The sequence below is a fragment of the Gouania willdenowi genome, unplaced genomic scaffold (genome assembly GCF_900634775.1).
Source record: "Gouania willdenowi unplaced genomic scaffold, fGouWil2.1 scaffold_85_arrow_ctg1, whole genome shotgun sequence".
Lineage (NCBI taxonomy): Eukaryota > Metazoa > Chordata > Actinopteri > Blenniiformes > Gobiesocidae > Gouania > Gouania willdenowi.
In genome coordinates, this window is record NW_021145250.1 from 1043259 (window position 1) to 1064186 (window position 20928).

The 20928-nt window shown below is 40.4% G+C and overlaps 1 protein-coding gene across 3 annotated transcripts; it reads right to left on the reverse strand.

Moving 5' to 3' along the window:
• Positions 1-1564: 1564 nt before the first annotated feature.
• LOC114460963 (metastasis suppressor protein 1-like) lies at positions 1565-15224 on the reverse strand. 3 transcript variants are annotated; one of them, XM_028442871.1, is made up of 14 exons: positions 14912-15224; positions 12195-12256; positions 11103-11176; positions 9647-9731; positions 9474-9565; positions 9071-9145; positions 8970-8981; positions 8721-8878; positions 7637-7744; positions 7301-7380; positions 6985-7216; positions 4388-4552; positions 4121-4280; positions 1565-3991 (listed from the first exon to the last, which is right to left on the reverse strand). In XM_028442871.1, the coding sequence occupies exons 1-14, from the start codon at positions 14984-14986 to the stop codon at positions 3372-3374; spliced, it is 1998 nt and encodes a 665-aa protein (XP_028298672.1). In that variant the 5' UTR covers positions 14987-15224; the 3' UTR covers positions 1565-3371. The 3 variants fall into 3 exon arrangements, with proteins under 3 accessions (XP_028298672.1, XP_028298671.1, XP_028298670.1); XM_028442870.1 differs by having other exon boundaries at positions 4121-4277; positions 6985-7219; XM_028442869.1 differs by having other exon boundaries at positions 6985-7219.
• Between the last annotated feature and the right edge of the window lie 5704 nt (positions 15225-20928).

Below are 20928 nucleotides of genomic sequence, written 5' to 3' on the forward strand. Positions count from 1 at the left end.
CCGGAAGTGATCAGTTTACTATTGTAGTCAATGGAGCTCGAGCGGATTAGACGGTTTGTGATGCACTTTTGAACAGTAAGACATTATTATTATTATTATTATTATTATTATTATTATTATTATTATCAGTGCATCTAAACCCGTTAACGTGTGCATTAAGGCATGTTAGTTCATTATCCCCCTCTAAAATAGTACATTTTATTTTTTTTTACATTTTTTATTACTACTATTATTATAATTTTTTGTCATTGTGAGATCCACTGCTGTTGTTTTCATGTTGAAAAAAGAGAAAAAATTTCTAAATTCTTCTTAAAAAATGAAGGGATTATTATCAGATACACAGTGTTTACTTCACACAGTTTTATCTACACAAATAGGATACATATATTCTTTTTTTTAATCAAACAATAAGCTTTTCAATTGTGTTATTTGTGGAAAAAGTGCAAATGAACTGATTGAATATGATCACCTCACAGATATCTTTATTGTTATAATCCTGTTTATTATTATTATTATATATAGATCTCTCCTGCTGATTAATGCTAAACATTAATCACATCCTCTCTGAAGCCAAACATTTGACCTCCTTTTTCAGAGCGATTGGAGCATCCCCATACAGCACAGCAAACTGTATGACAACTTATGGTTTCTGACTTTCTTAGATATTTATTTAATTAATCTTGGTACATAAGTGCATTGTAAAAATCTAATGTCTATTTTTATATATGTATAAACATAATAAATATGTTTTCAATGTGTCCTGCCTGGATGTGGTGTTTTTTAAACAATAGTAAACTTCCTGGATATTATTCAGATAAATAAATAAATATATGTACTGCTCTACAGTAATAGGTTTCTATGCTGTATTGTCGTTGATTTTATTTTATTAACTTCTTATATTCTCATATTTTATTTTGGTTTACATGTATTTTGTGTAATAATTACAGTATTTCCATTTTCAGCCACAATTTGAAAATCAATCAATTAATCAGTGGAATTAATACAATTTTCATCAAAGCATTTGTGACTTTATTTTGTAATGGTTGATTATTAGAGCTAATAATAAATAATTTTATTTATAGAGCTCACACACGTGTTTACAACATGTGTTGTTTGAAGGCAAAATTTGCTTTAGTTGCATATTTTAAATATTTTAGCTTTAGAGCTTTTTGTAAAAAAAAATGTCATTTTGACCATGAGTGTTACTGTGTGTGTGTGTGTGTTACTGTGTGTGTGTATGTGAAGTTTGAGTCAACCGCTGCATCAAAGCAATCAAGAAAAACTGTAAAAAAAAGTGTTTAAAAAAATAAAACAACAAAAACACAAAATGCTTTGAAATCTTTTATTTCTTTAGTTCAAACATCTACAGCATGAAGAAAAAATCGCCCACGCACACACACACACACACACACACACACACACACACACACACACACACACACACACACACACACACACACACACACACACACACACACACACACACACACACACACACACACACACACACACACACACACACACACACACACAACACACACACACACCACTCTCTCTTCAGGCTCCAACATTCAGCGTCATTCGCTCAGAGGGGCGTCGGCTACACACGTCAGTTAAAAACCTGCACAATCATAGACACACACACACACACACACATTGACAGACAGCTAACACACAAAGGACACACACACGCACACACACACACAAAGTAAGTAAGTTAGAAAGTGCAAACTCATTCCAAGCCTTTTTACAGCAGCTTTACAACCATTAAACATGACATTACTGGTTCCAGCTGAGCTGACTCAGCGCCAAATTACTGTAATTTCCAGAATACAAGTTTCTTTCTTTCCAGGGACGTAAAAGCTACGCTCCACAACCTGTGGTTCTCTCTCAGTTCACACATTTCTGTTTCCTCGTCTTTCTCTAAACAGACTCATTACAGGCAGTTAAACTTCCTCAAATCATTCCAAACATGCTAATAAATACGGTAAATAGAGTTAACTATTGTCATTAATTTCATATTTGTACAAAGCAGGAACACACGCCAGATTTGACGTCCGTTCGTTAACTACACTCGCTAACATTAAGCTAACATTAGTCCACCTGTTCTACAGTAAAAAATATGGTGGAAATGAGTGATATTGTCCTAAAACATGGGGGTCTGTGTCATAGATATTTACATGTCAGGCTATATTCAGTGTCAGATTGTAATTTCTGCTCAATTTTGTCTAAAAATAATGAATAATAATTTTTTTCATGTCTCAGGAAGTTCATTCTGTTTTTTGTTTCTGTTATTCTGTTTTTCTTCTCACAGACAATCAGAGGAGCCACGGTTACTACCAATCACATCATTATGTTATATAACACTTACATTAATTTCACATTTTACTCACTAGGTGGCACTACTGGATCCAATATAAGTCACATTGTTATTAGTCGCACCCTCAGTTTTAAATGAAAGAAGTCGTGACTTATAATCTGGAAATTACGTAGTTATCATGTTGTGTTTGACTCCTGGCTGGATCGCCAAAAAACTCACGTGGGACATAGTTATCGTGATGAACTGTCTCTAGTTTATGGCACTCGTGGCACTCTTTCTGAGCACGTCTCCAATCATTACGTTTTCTTTTCAATTAAAAAGCTTTAGCAATAGCTCAGTATTCGTCTTCTTGACTTAGATTTGTTCGAGAATCTTAAAACTTTCTCCAGTTTATGGCACTTATTCTGAGCGTTCCGTGTCTTTCCGACAAACTGATCCCAGTCCAAACATCTGTCTCAGTGAATCATCTGGACCGATTGGTCGTGACTCCTCTTCTTGACCTCCATTTCTCATCTGATTGCTAAAACAAACCCGTCTAACGTAGTAACTTCTAACTACCTCTAGTTTATGGCACTTGTTCTAAGCAGTGTTTGTGTTATTCCGTGTACATCCAACAGACTGGTCCCAGTCCGAACAGCGGTCTCAGTAAAACGTCGGGAACAATCCATCGTTAGTCGTCATCTTTCTTCAGCTTAATTCAGACGCACGCCCACCGGTCTGCGATGGGGCATACCCACCCAGGGACACTAAGTACTGCTGTAGGGGAACCCTTGTTCTTTAGTGGGCTTGACCAGGATTGTGGGGGGCTTGATAGCAATGGGGCCAAGGCTGAGGTTGAGTTCATGTAGGGTGGGATTGGCTGACACTTGCGCCCCCCTGGGGGTTGATACAGTCAAGGAACGGAATGTTTGTTTGGGAATACGCCGTTCGTTTGTCTAACATAGTAAATCATAACGTGCTTTAGTTTATGGCACTTATTCAAAAGCTTTTTCTTGCAGTTTTTCAACCGTTCCGTGTCCCTCCAACAAACTGGTTCTCAGTCCGAGGAGCCTCAGTGAATCATCGGGGCCGACCGGTCGTTAGTCGTCGTGTTCTTCAGTTTGACTCCTCGCCGGATAGCCACCAGATAGTCCTCTACCTGCCCGTACTCCGCCTCCTCCAGGAGCTCCGGGAGAAAACGGATCTCCCGCTCCGACCCCCACCTGCCCGGCTGTGGCGGAGGCGTGGGAGGATCTGACTCTTCATGCTGGAACTCCCACGGAGCGGACCTGGATGACACCAGCTTGAGATCGTCGCCCGGGGACGAGGGCGTGGTCGGGGTCCGAGGTCCGCCGTAGGGGAACCCCGGCTGCTCTGGCACGGTGGGGGTCTTGACTGGAATCATGGGGGGCCTGATGGGAATGGGGCCGAGGCTGAGGTTGGGGCGACGCAGATTGGGTTTGGAGGATGGTGTCCTCCGGATGGTCGCGACCCCGGGGGTGGCGGCGGGAACGGATGAGTGGGGGGTTGCACCGACCGTGGAGGCGGGACGTTTTGATGAGAACATGCGACGGTAGGACTGGATAATGTCACTGTTTCTGGGGACGATGGAGGACTTGTTAAAGTCCGTCGTCGATGGCTGCTGCTCCGCGTCCTGATCCGCAACGACGGAGAAGTTGTCGCAGTCAGACACTGGAAACAGAAACATGGAATCAGTTCAGAACTTTGAACCGAAGGCTGTCAATGCTAAAGCCACTCTCAGTGTGTGTGTGTGTGTGTGTGTGTGTGTGTGTGTGTGTGTGTGTGTGCGCGCGCGCGTACGCTGTGAGGGAATGGCATCCTCAGAACAGCACGGCGTGTTGGTCTGGCTGCTGTAACCACTGGATCCCTGCAGGGAGTCTCTGCTGGAGTCATGGATGTCCAGATGGAGACCTCGAGCTAGGACCCGGACCAGCTCCTCGTGAGTGTCACGCTCCGCCTGCTGGATCATGCACACGCACACACACAGACATTATTTTTTATTAATGTATGAGTAAATAACATATTCCTATTCCTAAAAGTTAGACAGTAGATTTCTTTAAAACTAACCGATCTGACTTTTGGTGAAGTCACCATGTGACCTTTGACCCCTGGAGGCTCCACCCCTGCTGTGACATCAGCAGTGCCCAGGTGGCTGCTGGGATCTGTAGTTTCTCTCCTCTCTTTGTTTTTCCTCAGCACAGGATGGTCGTACGGACCCGCTTTTGTCCAGTCCTACCAAACCACAGCAGATAAACTATTAGTTTGAATATTAGTGCATTGAATAAATAAAGTTGTGCATTAAACGGATAAATTGTGCGTTGAATGTAGTGATCGACCAATTAATCGGCCAATTTTTTTACGTGTATCGGCATCGGCCGATGCTGGCTGCTTCGTTGGCCGAACCCATTATATACAGAGAGACCTCCACAGGCTGCTGCTGCTGCTGGAGAGGCTGCTGTGCAATGCAGAGTGCAGAGCCCGTCCCCCACTAGGAGAACGGTGGAGGAAGCTCTCCAACACAACGATAAGTTTTAAACTTTCAAAGCGTTCCTTTAACTGTTTAACTTAGACGAAATATTACCGTACAATTTAAAAGTGGAAACATGAACACCAAATACATGTTCTACATGTGTTTTATTTGAAACTATACGCTAAGAAAGTTTTTGGGTCCAAATGGTAAACGGGAATGTCGAATGCCTCGTCTATAAAACTGCTCGTCATTGTGGCTACATGTATTCATACGGTAGCTGTTACGAACACTGGTCATAGGATTAAGTAATACCGACGGTGTTTCGTGGTGTTGTCGGCGTCGCAGTTGTATTTAACGACCTGTCTGGAGATACATGAGAGCACTGCGCTGACTGAAGGAGAGCTTTGACAAACTGTCCTCTGTTCCCAGTGAGAGGGTAATCAGTGAGGTCAGTCAGACATATGAAAAAAAGAGGAACAGGCTGACGGTAGGAAATGCAGAGCGTCGGTTTCCTCCACTATGACCTTCAGCTTCTCGCTTCAGCAGCCAGTGAAACTCACCGTGTTGGATGTGTCGCTGGTGGGTGAACGCAGCATTAGCCAATCAGGACGCAGAACACAATGCGCGTTCATACGCTGTAAAAAATGCATCTAAAATTGCACTGTAAAAAAGTGGAACCGCGATATAGCGAGGGACTACTGTATAAGCTTTCAGTGAGGGGCGTGTAAATGACCGCCCTCTGTTGTGGTAACACTGATCAGCAGGAGTCTAAACTCTTATACATTCAATATCATAAGTGACACTTTAAAGTTTTTTTGTTATTTGGTGATTATTTACATTTCTCTTTTCCTAAATCACTAATAATGTCTATGAATCTCCCTGTGTGTGGAAAAGACTCAAAAGTTAGATCTGATCATAGTGTATTTTTGTTACTGTGGTCAATAGTGTGTGTCATTTTATTTATGCTTAAATATATATTTTCAGAATGTATTATGTTTACTTGTTCTACATCACCTGTTTTTAATATTTGTTAAATATTTTTTACTTGTCATTTTTGTTAATTTCAATAAATGTTCCTTTTTTAAAAATTGAGACTCGTACCATTTGTTATCATTGTGTAATTTTTATGATGTAATTTGAGCGAGCAAAAGTAGTATCGGCTCCGAATATCGGCTCAAGAAAATCGGCAGAAAGCTGATGGAAAAAAAATTGGTATCGGCATCGGCCCTAAAAACCTATATTGGTCAATCGCTAGTTGAATGAATAAAGTTATGCATTAAACAAATAAAGTTGTGCGTTGAACGGATAACGTAGTGCGTTAAACAAATAAAGTTGTGCGTTAAACAAATAAAGTTGTGCATTGAATGAATAAAGTTGTGCGTTAAACGGATAAAGTTGTGCGTTGAATGGATAAAGTTGTGTGTTAAACGGATAAAGTTGTGCGTTAAACGGATAAAGTTGTGCGTTGAATGGATAAAGTTGTGCGTTAAACGGATAAAGTTGTGCGTTAAACGGATAAAGTTGTGCGTTGAATGGATAAAGTTGTGCGTTAAACGGATAAAGTTGTGCGTTGAATGGATAAAGTTGTGCGTTGAATGGATAAAGTTGTGCGTTAAACGGATAAAGTTGTGCGTTAAACGGATAAAGTTGTGCGTTGAATGGATAAAGTTGTGCGTTAAACGGATAAAGTTGTGCGTTGAATGGATAAAGTTGTGCGTTGAATGGATAAAGTTGTGCGTTGAATGGATAAAGTTGTGCGTTGAATGGATAAAGTTGTGTGTTAAACGGATAAAGTTGTGCGTTGAATGGATAAAGTTGTGCGTTAAACGGATAAAGTTGTGCGTTAAACGGATAAAGTTGTGCGTTGAATGGATAAAGTTGTGCGTTAAACGGATAAAGTTGTGCGTTGAATGGATAAAGTTGTGCGTTGAATGGATAAAGTTGTGCGTTGAATGGATAAAGTTGTGCGTTGAATGGATAAAGTTGTGCGTTAAACGGATAAAGTTGTGCGTTGAATGGATAAAGTTGTGCGTTGAATGGATAAAGTTGTGCGTTAAACGGATAAAGTTGTGCGTTAAACGGATAAAGTTGTGCGTTGAATGGATAAAGTTGTGCGTTGAATGGATAAAGTTGTGCGTTAAACGGATAAAGTTGTGCGTTGAATGGATAACGTTGTGCGTTGAACGCAGCTCACCATCAGTCGGTCGTGGATGGTGGCGGTCGGCGAGGGTTTGGAGGTGAACGCGTCGTGGGAGATGAAACCCGAATCGTGGGACGAGACGGACGACAGACGAGTGTTGGTCTGAGGAGGAAGAGCCGAGGAAGAGGAGGAGGAAGAGCAGCGGAAACGGAAGTGAGAGGAAGGAGAGTGGGAGAGAGAGAGAGAGCCGCTAGAGCGAGAGTCACTGCTGGTCACGCTGTTCAGACTGCTGAGGAAGAGGAGGAAGAACATGCTCACGGCCTCTGTTTACACGCTGTGACATCATCATCATCATCATCATCATCACTACCTGCACACGCTGGAGTTTGGTGATGAAGGAGGAGTTTGAAATGACCAACAACACTCAGAGCCTTTGAGATCTACGATCACCTGAAACACACACGCACACACACACACACACGCCACACACACACACACACACACACGACACACACACACGCCACACACACACACACACACACACACACACACACACACACACACACACACACACACACACACACACACACACACACACACACACACACACACACACACACACACACACACACACACACACACACACAGAGAGCTAGTTAGGTGATTGGTTAAGTTAGTCCAGTGATGATAAACCGTGGGAATCAACCTGTTCACTAGAGGCTGGCAGCTTGTGTGGGTCCATGGTCAGAATCCTCAGGTCGTCAGTGAGAGTCTGAAGGTGTGTGATCTCACCCAGCATAGACATCTCCTCCTCCTGGGGACGCACAACATGGGTGGGAGTCAGAATCTTTATTTGCCATTGGACATGTTACAGAGTCACAAAATTTCATTCAGGAGCGGGAGAACTGTGGGTCGCCACAAGGGCGGCGCCCTGTGTTTTAGATGAAAAGTGGCAGAACAACAGGAGGAGAAAAGGCAGGCTTTAAACTGGTTCCCTATTGAGGAGGACAGTATAAAACTAGAAAAAAAACCTCCTCAGCGTACATTCAATTTAATACAACAGCACGTTAGCACCAGGGGGAGGGGTCTTTAGGATCTGTAGTTCACAGGTCAGTCACAGGGTGGCGCATAGCCGCCCTTACGGCCTCGCCTCCTGCTGCTGAAAGTGTGGGAGTGATCATGTGAGCGTGTGCCTGTTTTCTGAGACTCTGCTGCAGTCTCGCTCAGTTTGTCTCCAATGCCGATGACGTGGGACGGCGTTGCCGTAGAAATGACCTTGAGATTTCGTTAATCAAGACGAAGATCCCAGGTGTTCATGGGAAAGTGAAGGAAAGTTCAGAGCGTGGAATCAACATACCATCCATGGAAGAGTGTGGAGAAAAAACAGACCTAGACAACAGGCTGTTCATCTCAGGCCAAATGAAGATAAGTCACAACATTGACTACCAGCCCTATTGTTCCTGGTCATTCATATCCAATAAGGTGAGGTGGAGCAGGGACACATCTAAAGTCTCAGGAATCCAGCCTTTGAGGACTGGAGTTCACCACCCCTGGCCAGCAGGTGAATTCCATGATTTAGATTTAGGATCAGGATGCAGATAGAGGCTCCTGTTAGATTAAAGACCAGACAAAAACAAGACAAAGAGCAACAAGCAGGAAAAACAAGGAGAGCAAGGCTCCTCTGAGAGCAAGGAGGAAAAAAAGTGAGATATCTACACACACAACATGTGTGTGAGTGTGAGACACACATCTACAGACACACCCACAAACATCTACTGACATCTACTGACCACTACAGGCCTGAGCAGAGAAACGAAGCAGCAGAAGCGACTCCTCTCCTCCACTAAAGCTTTCCTCAGAGCCTGTTTCTCCATCTCCTCCAGCATCACAACTTTATCGCTCACGTCCTGCAGAGCCACGTCCAGCTGAGGCTGTAGGTCGCCCCGCCCTAAAACCACCACAGAAGAAGAAGAAGAAGAAGAAGGTGTTTAGTGACTCAGTGACAGATCAACGCGGATCCAGGAGGAACCGAAACTTACCAAAAACATCGGCTGGAGACGATCGTGGTGAGAACAAAGAGAGGAAAACAACGTTAACGTTTGTCATCAACAGGAGCAGAAACATGCTAGCAGACGCTAACCTTTCTTAGCCTTCTTCTGCAGCTTCAGCGTATCTGACGACCTCTTCTTTATCTCATGACGAGCTTTTTTATACTCTGACCACAAAAAAACAAACGCACTTCAACAAATATGTTCCACAACACGTGTGTGTGTACAAAATACACACAAACAACATACAAATACACAAAATAAGTTTAAAAACAACAAAATGATAACACAAACATCATGAAAAAATAGACAAAGTAAGTGCAAAATCACGCAAAAAACTGACAGAATGAGAACACAAAAACAAAAACACAAAAGAAATACACAAAAATACACAAAATGAGACAAAACACGTTCAACGACAACAATCTATGAGTGAATAAGTTGTGCAGTGAAAGTGTTTGAATTTGTGTGTGTATGTGTGTGTATGTGTTTAACCCTTAGCGTGCTCCTTGTCCAACACGTTGACCGCTCTCTTCCACTCCTCCATCTGCTCCTGCAGTGGGTTGATCAGACAGTCCAGAAACACCCTGGAGACAAGGTTACCATGGAGACGAGGGGTCAGACAGACAGACAGACAGACAGACACACAGACACACACACACACTTACATGGAGAACTGTCGTAGCTTGGCCTCGATGCTGCGATGCCTCAAACACATCCTGGTCAGAGATGAACCGATATCTCTGGTTCCTCCTAAAACACATTATTATATACATTCAGATTATGTATTATACATATACTTTATTATTATTTTCTATTCTTTCTAAAACAGTGGAAATTAGAACATTAATAAACAATAAATGACAACAAACACACACAAAATGAGTGATAATGTACAAAACAACAGAAATACACATAATGAAAACAAAATTACACAAAATGAGAAAATAATTACACAAAATTCCATTAAATTATGCAAAAAACAAACAAAAATACACTAAATGACTTAAAAACACACAAAACAACAATACACACAAAATGACAATAGATTACGCAAAACACCAACAAAAATAAAAACAAACAATACAAACAAAAATTACAAGAAAGGAGAAAATAATTACATGAAAATGATTTGAAATGAAACGCAAAACACCAACAAAAATACACAAAATGAAAAACAATATACAGAACGACAACAAAATGATCCAAAATGACAATAAATTACACAAAACAAACAAAATAACTTGAATAAAAGCTCCGTTCTTGAGGAAACTTCACACTAAGCGTTGCCGTTGCCCTGCTGTGATAAAAGTTGCCGTCTCTGCACATGTTGGTGACGGAGGATTCACTAAAGGTCGATCAACTGATCAATAATTCACAGCTTCTGTGTCGGACACACATCAGCTCTCACTGATAAAAATAGTTCTTTCACCTCTTTTTAATGAATTAAATACACACTAACCCTGTAGAAATACACACTAACCCTGTAGAAATACACACTAACCCTGTAGAAATACACACTAACTCTGTAGAAATACACACTAACCCTGTAGAAATACACACTAACCCTGTAGAAATACACACTAACTGTAGAAATACACACTAACCCTGTAGAAATACACACTAACCCTGTAGAAATACACACTAACTCTGTAGAAATACACACTAACTAATTATGTCAGAACACAAAACAACAAAAATATGACCAACATTATAAAATAATAAAATTATTGTTTGGAAAAAAAGAACTAAACTGTTTCCTGTTTCCAACAGAAATCTAATCTGCTGCTGAAATTAATCCCCTTCACAATAAAATACACAGACAACACCAAAAACCCACAAAACCACAATAAAAGCTAGAAACGAAAACACACAAAACTGCAACTGGCAACTCAAAAACATAGAAAAATACTGAATTAAATGAGGTACACAATGTGTTGCAATAACACAAATGAATGACATACAAAAAAAGACAAAAAGACACAAAACAATGAAATAACCACAAAACAGCAACAAAATGACATTAAAACAACAACAATGTTACAAAATCAGAACAAAAGCACAAAACAAAGTGATTCTTAATCAAAGCCATTGAGCATTGACTAGTTTAAAGCTCAGTCTTTCCTCGGCTGTTGGTTGCGAGGTCTGCCACCCTCTGAAAGGCATCAAGGAACGCTGCTACCGTGACAACGGTCGCCCTGGAAACACAGCAGACAACATCAAAAACCATTTCACATCTTTAAATCAGTGTTACGTTCAAAAATGTTGTCGGACACGTTAATGACAACTTATCAATCACTGTTGGCCGCGTTAAAGTTCCTTCATTTATCCTTTTTGTACATCACTGTCCTACGCTAATGCTAACTGATCGTTACCTGAGCTGTGACTGTACTATATGCTAATGCTAACCTATGTTACCTGAGCTGTCAATGTAGTAATATGTTATTGCTAATGCTAACCTATGTTACCTGAGCTTTGATTGTAGTTATATGCTAATGCTAACCTATGTTACCTGAGCTGTGATTGTATTCATATGCTAATGCTAACCTATGTTAACTGAACTGTCAATGTAGTCATATGCTAATGCTAAGCTATGTTAACTGAGCTGTGAATGTAGTCATATGCTAATGCTAACCTATGTTACCTGAGCTGTGACTGTAGTCATATGCTAATGCTAACCTATGTTAACTGAGCTGTGAATGTAGTCATATGCTAATGCTAACCTATGTTACCTGAGCTGTCACTGTAGTCATGCTAATGCTAATCTATGTTATCTGAGCTGTGACTGTAGTCATGCTAATGCTAACCTATGTTATCTGAGCTGTGACTGTAGTCATGCTAATGCTAACCTATGTTACCTGAGCTGACTGTAGTCATGCTAATGCTAACCTATGTTACCTGAGCTGTGACTGTAGTCATGCTAATGCTAACCTATGTTACCTGAGCTGTGACTGTAGTCATGTTAATGCTAATGCTAACCTATGTTACCTGAGCTGTGACTGTAGTCATGTTAATGCTAACCTATGTTACCTGAGCTGTGACTGTAGTCATGCTAATGCTAATGCTAACCTATGTTACCTGAGCTGTGACTGTAGTCATGCTAATGCTAACCTATGTTACCTGAGCTGTGACTGCAGTCATGCTATTGCTAATGCTAACCTATGTTACCTGAGCTGTGACTGTAGTCATGTTAATGCTAATGCTAACCTATGTTACCTGAGCTGTGACTGTAGTTTGCTGGCTTTGCTGATGAAGTCGTCCCACACTGGATAACTGCCCTGTAGAGACACAAATAAGTGAACAATTAATTCAATAAAAATATAAAAATACATAATTCTAAATATAAAAAACTCGATAAAGAAATAGATTTTTAAGAAATACAAACAATTCACAAAACAATCTAAACCTAGTCGACAGAAAAGCTTGAGAGTCAAAAGGCTTGAAAATGATTCAATGCTTTTATTTTGGAGGGGACTTTTCAGTGAACTAACTTCAAAAAATGATTTATATCCTGACATGATAAATAAAATAACTCAGAGAATCCACAAACTAGATAAAACAAAATGTTAAGAAAAAAAAAAAACACAAAAGATGAAAAAATGACACAAAACTACAATAAAAACAATGTGTTTCAATAATAACCACAAACTGTGCCTGTGTGTGGTCAGTGGGCGTGTCCCTCCATTTCCTGTCAGAGATGCTAAGCGTCATTGCCTAGTTACTGTTACTACGGTAACGCAGCAGCAGCTGCAGAGGATCTCACACACACACAGGGTCGCAGCATCCATCAGTCACCGTGGCAACAGCTGGAGGCAGCAGCAGCATCAGCACCAGGGGCCTGTTTGTCACCGTTTGTTTGATGACATCACACAGACCAGTTCGTCCATAACACCAGTGCACTGATGGAGGCAGTTATTTTACACGCACGCAGTTGCAAATTAAAGTGGACAGAAACAGACAGAAAAATTGATGAAAAGAGTTTAAAGTGTCAATATTGGAACAATTAGTTTAAACTGGTAAATAATGAGTATGAAAAATGGTGAAAAAAGGTTAAAAGTGACAATAATGGATCAACATCTGTGACATTAGGTGTAAAAGTGGTAGAAATGGTTGATAAGTGATGAACATGTCTGGAAATGTGATGTAGAAGTGTCAGAAATGTGAGAAATGTAGTAAAAATACATTAAAAGGAGCAAAAACATGGCAAGAAAAAGTGGTTAAAATATGGTGAGTTTGGTGTAGTTGTAGAAAAATGGTAAAAATAGGCTTTAAATTTAAATTTGTGAGAATATTCTTAGTTTAAGTTCAATCAATAGTAAAATTCTACTTGAGTACAACATATTACGTCTGTTGATAATAAATACTGTTAAATTGTGGATGAAAAGCTTTGGAACAGATGATTAATTAGTAAATATGAGTGGATGTTTTATTTATTGATCCATTCGGTCACCGCCATGGGCGGGGCCAAGGGGTCCACCCCGTCCAGATTCACTCCAGACTAATTAAAGTGTAGCTTGTAAATACATTTTTTGTTGAAACAGTGATAAAAGTTACACGAGCTCAGTCTTGAACCATGACAGACGGACATGGGTGAATTTGGGTAAATCCCGCCCCCCACTCTGATAATCCCTCCCAGTCTCCTCCTCTGAGTGCATGAAGTTGCGCTGAACGCTGACAGTCTGAAGAATCCAAACATCTTTCTTTTCTTCCTCTGATTTTCTCTTTTTGGGTTTTTTAGCAGTAAATACAGTAACAGCAGCACAGGTACAGTCATCTTTGCTGGTGGGTGTTTGGCAGCCATGCTTTACTGAAAACAAGTCTGCACCGTGCACACGCTTCACTATATATCGCGACAGCCAATGAGGAGGCTCCTTGGTGGGCTCTGCTCACCCCTCCTTTCTCTAAATCCACTGATTGGAGCTGGAGGGGTTTTATTAAATACAATAATTAATTATAAGGCACAGACAGCACAGAGACGTACGATTCTTTCAGATATCATTACTTTCACGATATACTATATGATGCTAATAACAATGTTTTTTTTAATTAAAGAAAATAATTTGAGTACTGCAGCTTTAACCAATGGTATTCACACCATCATCACTAATCACACAGTTTGTCCTGTAATGGTTTCCATGGGAACAAATAGGGTTTGTTTTGTGTTTTCGTACCATCCACTAAGTCATGTTCCTCATATTGTTTATACTGTACTTGGCCAATGAAACGTTTCTGATTTAAAGTCAGTCTGAACCAAAATGAGTCTAAAGAATGTAATATTCTGTGTGATTGTGGTATTATTTTACTGATGCAACTAATATTTTCAAATCAGGTCAGAACTCTTTCCTTTTTTACACTTTCCTAATCACAGTTTCATGGCAGTAGATTTACATAATTTAACTATAAACATGTATAAGGTTTTATGTTTTTTCTTTTAGTTAATGTTACAATGAGCAGCAGCATTAGATCCACTCACACATACTATTTTACTGTATATCATATTTCTGATGTATCACGTTTTATTGTTTGAACATATAAAGGAAATGTACACGATGCAAATCAATAAATCATTTAAGGTAAACAGGTTGTTTTATTACTGGACCACCTTAATCAGCCTGTGATTCTGCAGTGGCCCCCGAACCAAGATTTCCTAGACGTGCCCCTGGTCACAGCTCCATTCTGAGGCTCCCTCTGATCGGATCTGATCTAATCTGATCTCTTATCGTTTTCCACAGAAAGCTGCACCTTCATCCTCACACCCTCCTCCTCCTGATCATCAGCATTAATGATCATCAGCATTATTTTTGTCGCGCACAGCAGTGATTGCGTCTTTTTTTCCTCTGGTTTTTGTGCAACAGCTGCAGGACACGCCCCTCCAACCCAGTGTGTGTGTGTGTGTGTGTGTGTGTGTGTGTGTGTGTGTGTGTGTGTGTTACCTTCATGTCTCCAATGGTGGTCTGGAACAGCCCCCCCAGGGCGCTGCTGCTCTCTCTCTCCATCACCGTCTCCATCTGCGGCCTGTGCTGCAGACCATCAACCAGAGGAACCAGAGGAACCAGGAGAACCGGGATAGACTCCGGTTCATTTACCGGGAGAACCGGGCGGTGCCGCGGGGACGCGCTGCGGGGCTTCCAGTGGTCAGTGCGCGCCCCCGGAGGGTGGATGCTGTGTCCGCGGCATGGCGGGTGGAGGACTGTACGTCACCGGTGGACTCCTCCGGTACTCACACCGAGTAGCAGCACCGGAGGGGGCGGGGCGTAAAAGGCGACTCCGCCCCCAAAGGATTTTTATTCTTCTTAATTAAAAAACGGCTTTAAATAAATCCTCAGGAAACATTTGATTATTTCACCTGATGCTTACGGTGATTATTTTGTGTTTATACACCATCTTTTTACTCAATAACTCACGAATCTTAACATTTTTCCACGTTTGGATCAATATTTAGTTACATATGTTTTTTTTTTTTTTTAATTGGTCCCTTCTTACAATAAATCAGGGGTTTTCAACCTTGGGGTCGTGACCCCATGTGGGGTAACCTGAAAATATGTACGTATGGAAATATGTATATCTCTCCTTGCCCCCACCTCAAAATATATATATATCCTTATATAAGAACACAGTATATATATTCTTTATATTATATATACAATACATTTTTATATAATTTTTCTTTTTATATAGCCTTTATTATTGTAGACGTATTTTATCTCCATTGCACTATTTTCCCAGTGTCTTCTGGGTATTTTGTGTTGCCTTCTGTTTTTTTTTCTCCTTCACTTTATCTCAAATGTAATGACAGTAAATACTGGATCAATAAAGTTACTCTACTCTGAAATGTGTAATATTAATAAAATTATATTTTTACATTTTTAATCTTTTAAATGTTTTTCTTTATTTTGCACAGGGTTAAAAAAAATACATAATTCAATATTTTTGATCATTATGTGTATGAACAAACGTCAAGTTCCCGTTAAACCCTTGAAGAATAGAGTAAAATAATAACGTCCAAACCCCCCAAGGACCCTGTTTGACACCTCCCACCACAGTTAAGGGAGCTCAGAGATGTGCTCAGAAAGGCCAGATCAGCATCGGCTCCACTATAAGTTGTACAAGAACTGTCCACAGGTGACCAAGATCTTGTGGAAGTTAATGAGGGTTGTGTGGAAAAAGAAATGCATACCAGCGGAGTGGCAGGAGGCATATGGAACCTTCATTCCCAAGGAGCAGAATTCCACCAATTGACCAGTTCAGAAGCATTGCCTTGTTGAACGTGGAGGGGAAGGTTTTCTTCTCAGTCCTCGCAAGAAGAACGGCCAGATTTTTGAGCAGCAAGAACTACATCGACACAAGTTGTCAAAAGGCGGAGCTCCCAGGATGCATTGGGTATTCAGCCATGATCTGGGAGCAGATACAACGTGCCAAAAGGGAGAAGCGTGATCTGCATGTAGTGTGGCTAGATCTGGCAAATGTGTACGATTCAGTACCGCACAAGCTGGTCGAGTTCTCACTGGAATTCTTCCATATTCCAGCTTACGTCACCTCCATCATCGCAGAGTATTTCAGCAATTTCAACGTGTGCTTCCCTTGTGATGGAATGATGACAGGTTGGCAGCAGTTGGAAGTTGGTATAGATATGGGCTGCTCAATCTCCCCAGTGGCATTCATAGTCATCCTGATCGGGGCAAGACAAGTCACCAGAGGGATTAGGTCACCATCAGGAGGAAGACTGCGCGCCCTGAGAGGGTACATGGATGACGTGACAACCATCCTACAGACCGCCCCATGCACGACACCTCCTCAAGCCCCTTAACGAGCTGATAATGTGGGCAAGAATGAAGTTCAAGCCTACAAAGTCCAGAAGCTTGTCTATTAGAAGAGGGTTGAGGAATGCCAGGACTGATTGAACAGTTGGAGGGGAGAAGATACCGCTGTTAAAACAACAACCTATCCGAAGCCTTGGCAGGGAGTGTATAGCCGACCTCTCCGATTGGCAGGTGGAAATGTTGTCCCAGAGGCAACTGAGAGGTGGGCTTACAAAGATTGACAGCAGCCAGTTTCCTGGTAAACGGAAAGTGTGGTGCTATCAGTTCACTCTCTTTCAACAAGTGAAAAGTGAGTGAGATACCTTCTTCTTCAGCCAGCAAAATGGATAGCATTGCCAACTCCTACATCAGGAAGTGGTTTGGCCTTCCCCGATGCTTCTCAGACACAGGTCTTTTTGGCAATAAAGTCCTGCAGCTCCCTATGAAGTCCATACGTTTTGGATATAAACAGGAAAAGACCCGACGTGTATTTGAGCTGAGGGGGTCCATGAACGAGGTAGTGAGAGGTGCAGGTCCGCACTGGGCAAAAATGGACACACAGAAGAGGTGGACAAGTCCATCAGTAAACTTGAACATATAAGTCCTGGGGTGAGTACAACATAACTGAGCAGGACTGGGCTATGGGGAGCCAGTGGAGTTTTGGTCCAAAGCCACAAGAGAGCAGAAAAAGACAACGATGGGTGAAAAGGTCTTGCAAGTGGAGCAGGACCGGTACCTCATCAAGGTGGTATCCCAAGGGAAACAAGGAGCATGGACTCGCTGGGAAGACACTATCGACAGGGTCCTGACCTGGGCAGACATCTGGCGGACCCCACAGTCACTGCTCAGCTTTCTTGTCAGGGCAGCATATGACAAGCTTCCTTGTCCCCAAAACCTCTCACAATGTTTTGGACACAAGGAGAAATGTCCCCTGTGCAACAAGGTCAGCGCAGGGCTCCAGCACATACTGGCGGGATGCAGCGTTGCGCTGAACCAATGCTGCCTTAGATGGCAGCACAATCAGGTGCTGAAGAAGCTGGCAGAGCAGTTGGAGAGATGTAGAGTTGATGCAAACAACTCCCCAGACTCACAACATGCAGACATCAGGTTTGTCATACCAGGAGAGGCGGGACAAAAATCAACAGCCCTGGCAGTTAGATTGACATCTTTACTGACTCCTGGGAAGGAATGGGAAATGCGTGCCGACCTGGACACGCAGCTTGTCTTCCCAACCGTGATCACACACACCTCTTTAAGACCCCACATTGTGATGTGGTCTGCAGCCGTCAAAAGGGTTTTCATCATTGAACTCACTGTACCATAGGAGGTGGGAATACCATCAGCCAATGAATTCAAGCAGCTCAAGTACTCCAACCTCCCTCTCTGCACTCTGCTGCAAGTTCGGACTACAACCATCCACCCCATGGAAGTTGGATGCAGGGGTTTTGTGGGGAAGTCAGCCATCCATCTTCTCTGGCACGCAGGAATGTCGGGGACAAGCCTGAAAAAAGCAATAAAGGAGCTGGTGGAGGAGGCGGAGAAGGCGAGTTATTGGTTGTGGCTTTGAAGGAATCATCAGAGTTGGGGTGCAACACCCCAATGAGGGCAGCTGCATGGGGTGGCGGGGAGATGTCTCCAGTAAGCCACTACCCCCCCACTGGGAGAAGTACTGGCAAGGGGGTGAAGAGTCCGTGAACGGTGGTACCAGCTGATGACCCTGCAGCTGGAGGCGGCGCGTGGGGCAGAAATGCCAAGAAGGAAAACCATCACCTGTATATCATAATGTATATAATTAAAAATAGAAAAACACCAGTAATATAAGTAGAATATATGCAAAATAATGCAAATATACAAATAGTGACAATATCACAGGAGTGCAGGAAAAGCTCAAAGAGCTTAAATAATTATATTCATAATGACACTTTGTATTTGTAACAGTAAAACAAATATAATTTAAAAACTACTTTTTAGAGAAAATGGTTTGGAACCTTTGCAATAAAGTATCAGGTCAGTAAAAACATTTTAAACAAAAACATGTTTTACCCCAAAAAACTAAACAGAAACCAACTTTTTTTTTGCATTTTATTCTATTAATTTGGGCATTTCTTATGTATTACATGTTGAAATATATAAAGATAGAAATATTAAAAGAAAATTATAACACATTAACAACTAATATAATTAAAATCAACATATTTTAGTAAATAAAATAGAATTAAACGTTTTAAAGAGTTTAGATTAAATCAATCTGATTTCACTCAAAGAACCTTTAATTACAAATCAAATTAAACAATGAACTTTTAAATACGACACAAACCTACCTGACGTGTAACCTGTGGGAATAAAACACTGAAACCGTTTTTAATGAGTTTACTCACTTATTTTACCTTTATTTAACTCCATGACGCCATCTAGTGACTAAGTTTCCTAAAAGGAATTTTGATTTTCAAGTAATTCATTAATAGAAAAAAAGACATAATTAAATCATCTGATAATTAACAATGTTTACACAATTATTACTCAGTTTATTTGATTAAAATAAATTATAAGTTAAATAAGTAAGTTTTGAGTGAATACAAACCAGTCAGTTCACGTGTTCCAGTTTGTCTAATAAAAATAAATAAAATTATTCAAACAAAAATCACAATTTAAAAATATATAAAAGACTGAAACAGGCAGAAGCAAAAATGCTGACATGCCCAACATAAAATTCAACTAAGTTACCTTTTCCAATAATAAATACATGACATGCAAGCATTTCATTAGATTTTAGTTGCTTTTTTCAAATAATGCAAAAAAAAAAAAAAAAAAAAAAAAAAAAAAAAAAGTAAAATGTACCTGATTTTAAATACATTTAAACAAATATTTCTACTGCTTCATAAAACTAAAATATGACTTTTTTTTAGAATTGAAAGTCACTAATTTTTATTTCTTTATCAACAGAAATCCTCCATTTAACCCTAGAACAGACGTATTTGTTTAACTACTAATCTTGCTTGTAGTGTGAAGTATTTAACGCCTTCTGGAATAGTCTTCAACATTATCTGTTATTTTATGATAAACAATCTCTTAATTTCATAAAAATGTATTTAACAAATAATGAATGTTTGTGGTGATAATATCCTGCTTTGTTTATCAATCTTTTTTTCAATAAAACAATCAGTGATTATGGTTTTAAACGTGGTTCTTAGAGTTCTACATGAAGAAAAACAAAATTCATTAATTAGCTTTAATATAATTAATAAGGTGTAAATAAATCTTCAGATTCATCCTGAGGACAAAAAAAGTTTAGTTTATTAAAGTGATGAAGAGCAGCTGGTAGAGACACACTGTAATTTCAATGGAGATGTTCTAACACCAGATGCTGGAGCTGTGTTTAAGGACAGAGACAGTGACTAATGACAGGGAGAAGCATCATGTAACACACTGAGCACGGCTGTTAGTCATCAACACCAAAACAGCTCCAGGAGACACTTTAATAACAGCTATCAGAGCTGGGGATGGGAATAAACGAGAAAAACAAACTGGAAAAGAGAAGATTGATGAATTTACTTCATGAATTAAAAGTACCGTTTAAACATCTTGTAAATACAACTTAAAAAAAAATGTGCAAAAATGACGACCTGTATCTGATTTGTTGACAAGTTTGTTTTACTAATTAAATTTAAAGTAAAAATGCAGGAAAAACAGAAAACACATTGAAAGTAAATGTTGTTCAATGGTACCAGTCTGAGCACTGGGTCTCAATTTGTGGCCAAGTTACAAGGAATAAAGTTTGGTGAACTTTGACCCCTACTGATCTTTTTACTGGTAGGTCGTACAGCTTTGGTCCGTTAAAATAAAAAACTCCATTTCAGATGAGCTTTTCATAAAATTTAAGCATCAAACTTCTACGATAGATAAAGAAAATTTTAGTTTTTAACCCTTGAGGCTTTAAAAAAAAAAAGGTCGACTGTACATCCTTGACATTGTCCCCATGAGATGACGTACATGTCATTAGCGCTGCATTAATAGCATAGGAGGAGTTAAGAAAAATAACTCCTACAACATAGAGTAAATCACACAGTATTAAATTCACTCATTTAACTAAATACTAGTTTTTTGTGTGTGTGTGTGTGTGGGGGGGGGGGGGGGGGGGTATAGAACTTGCT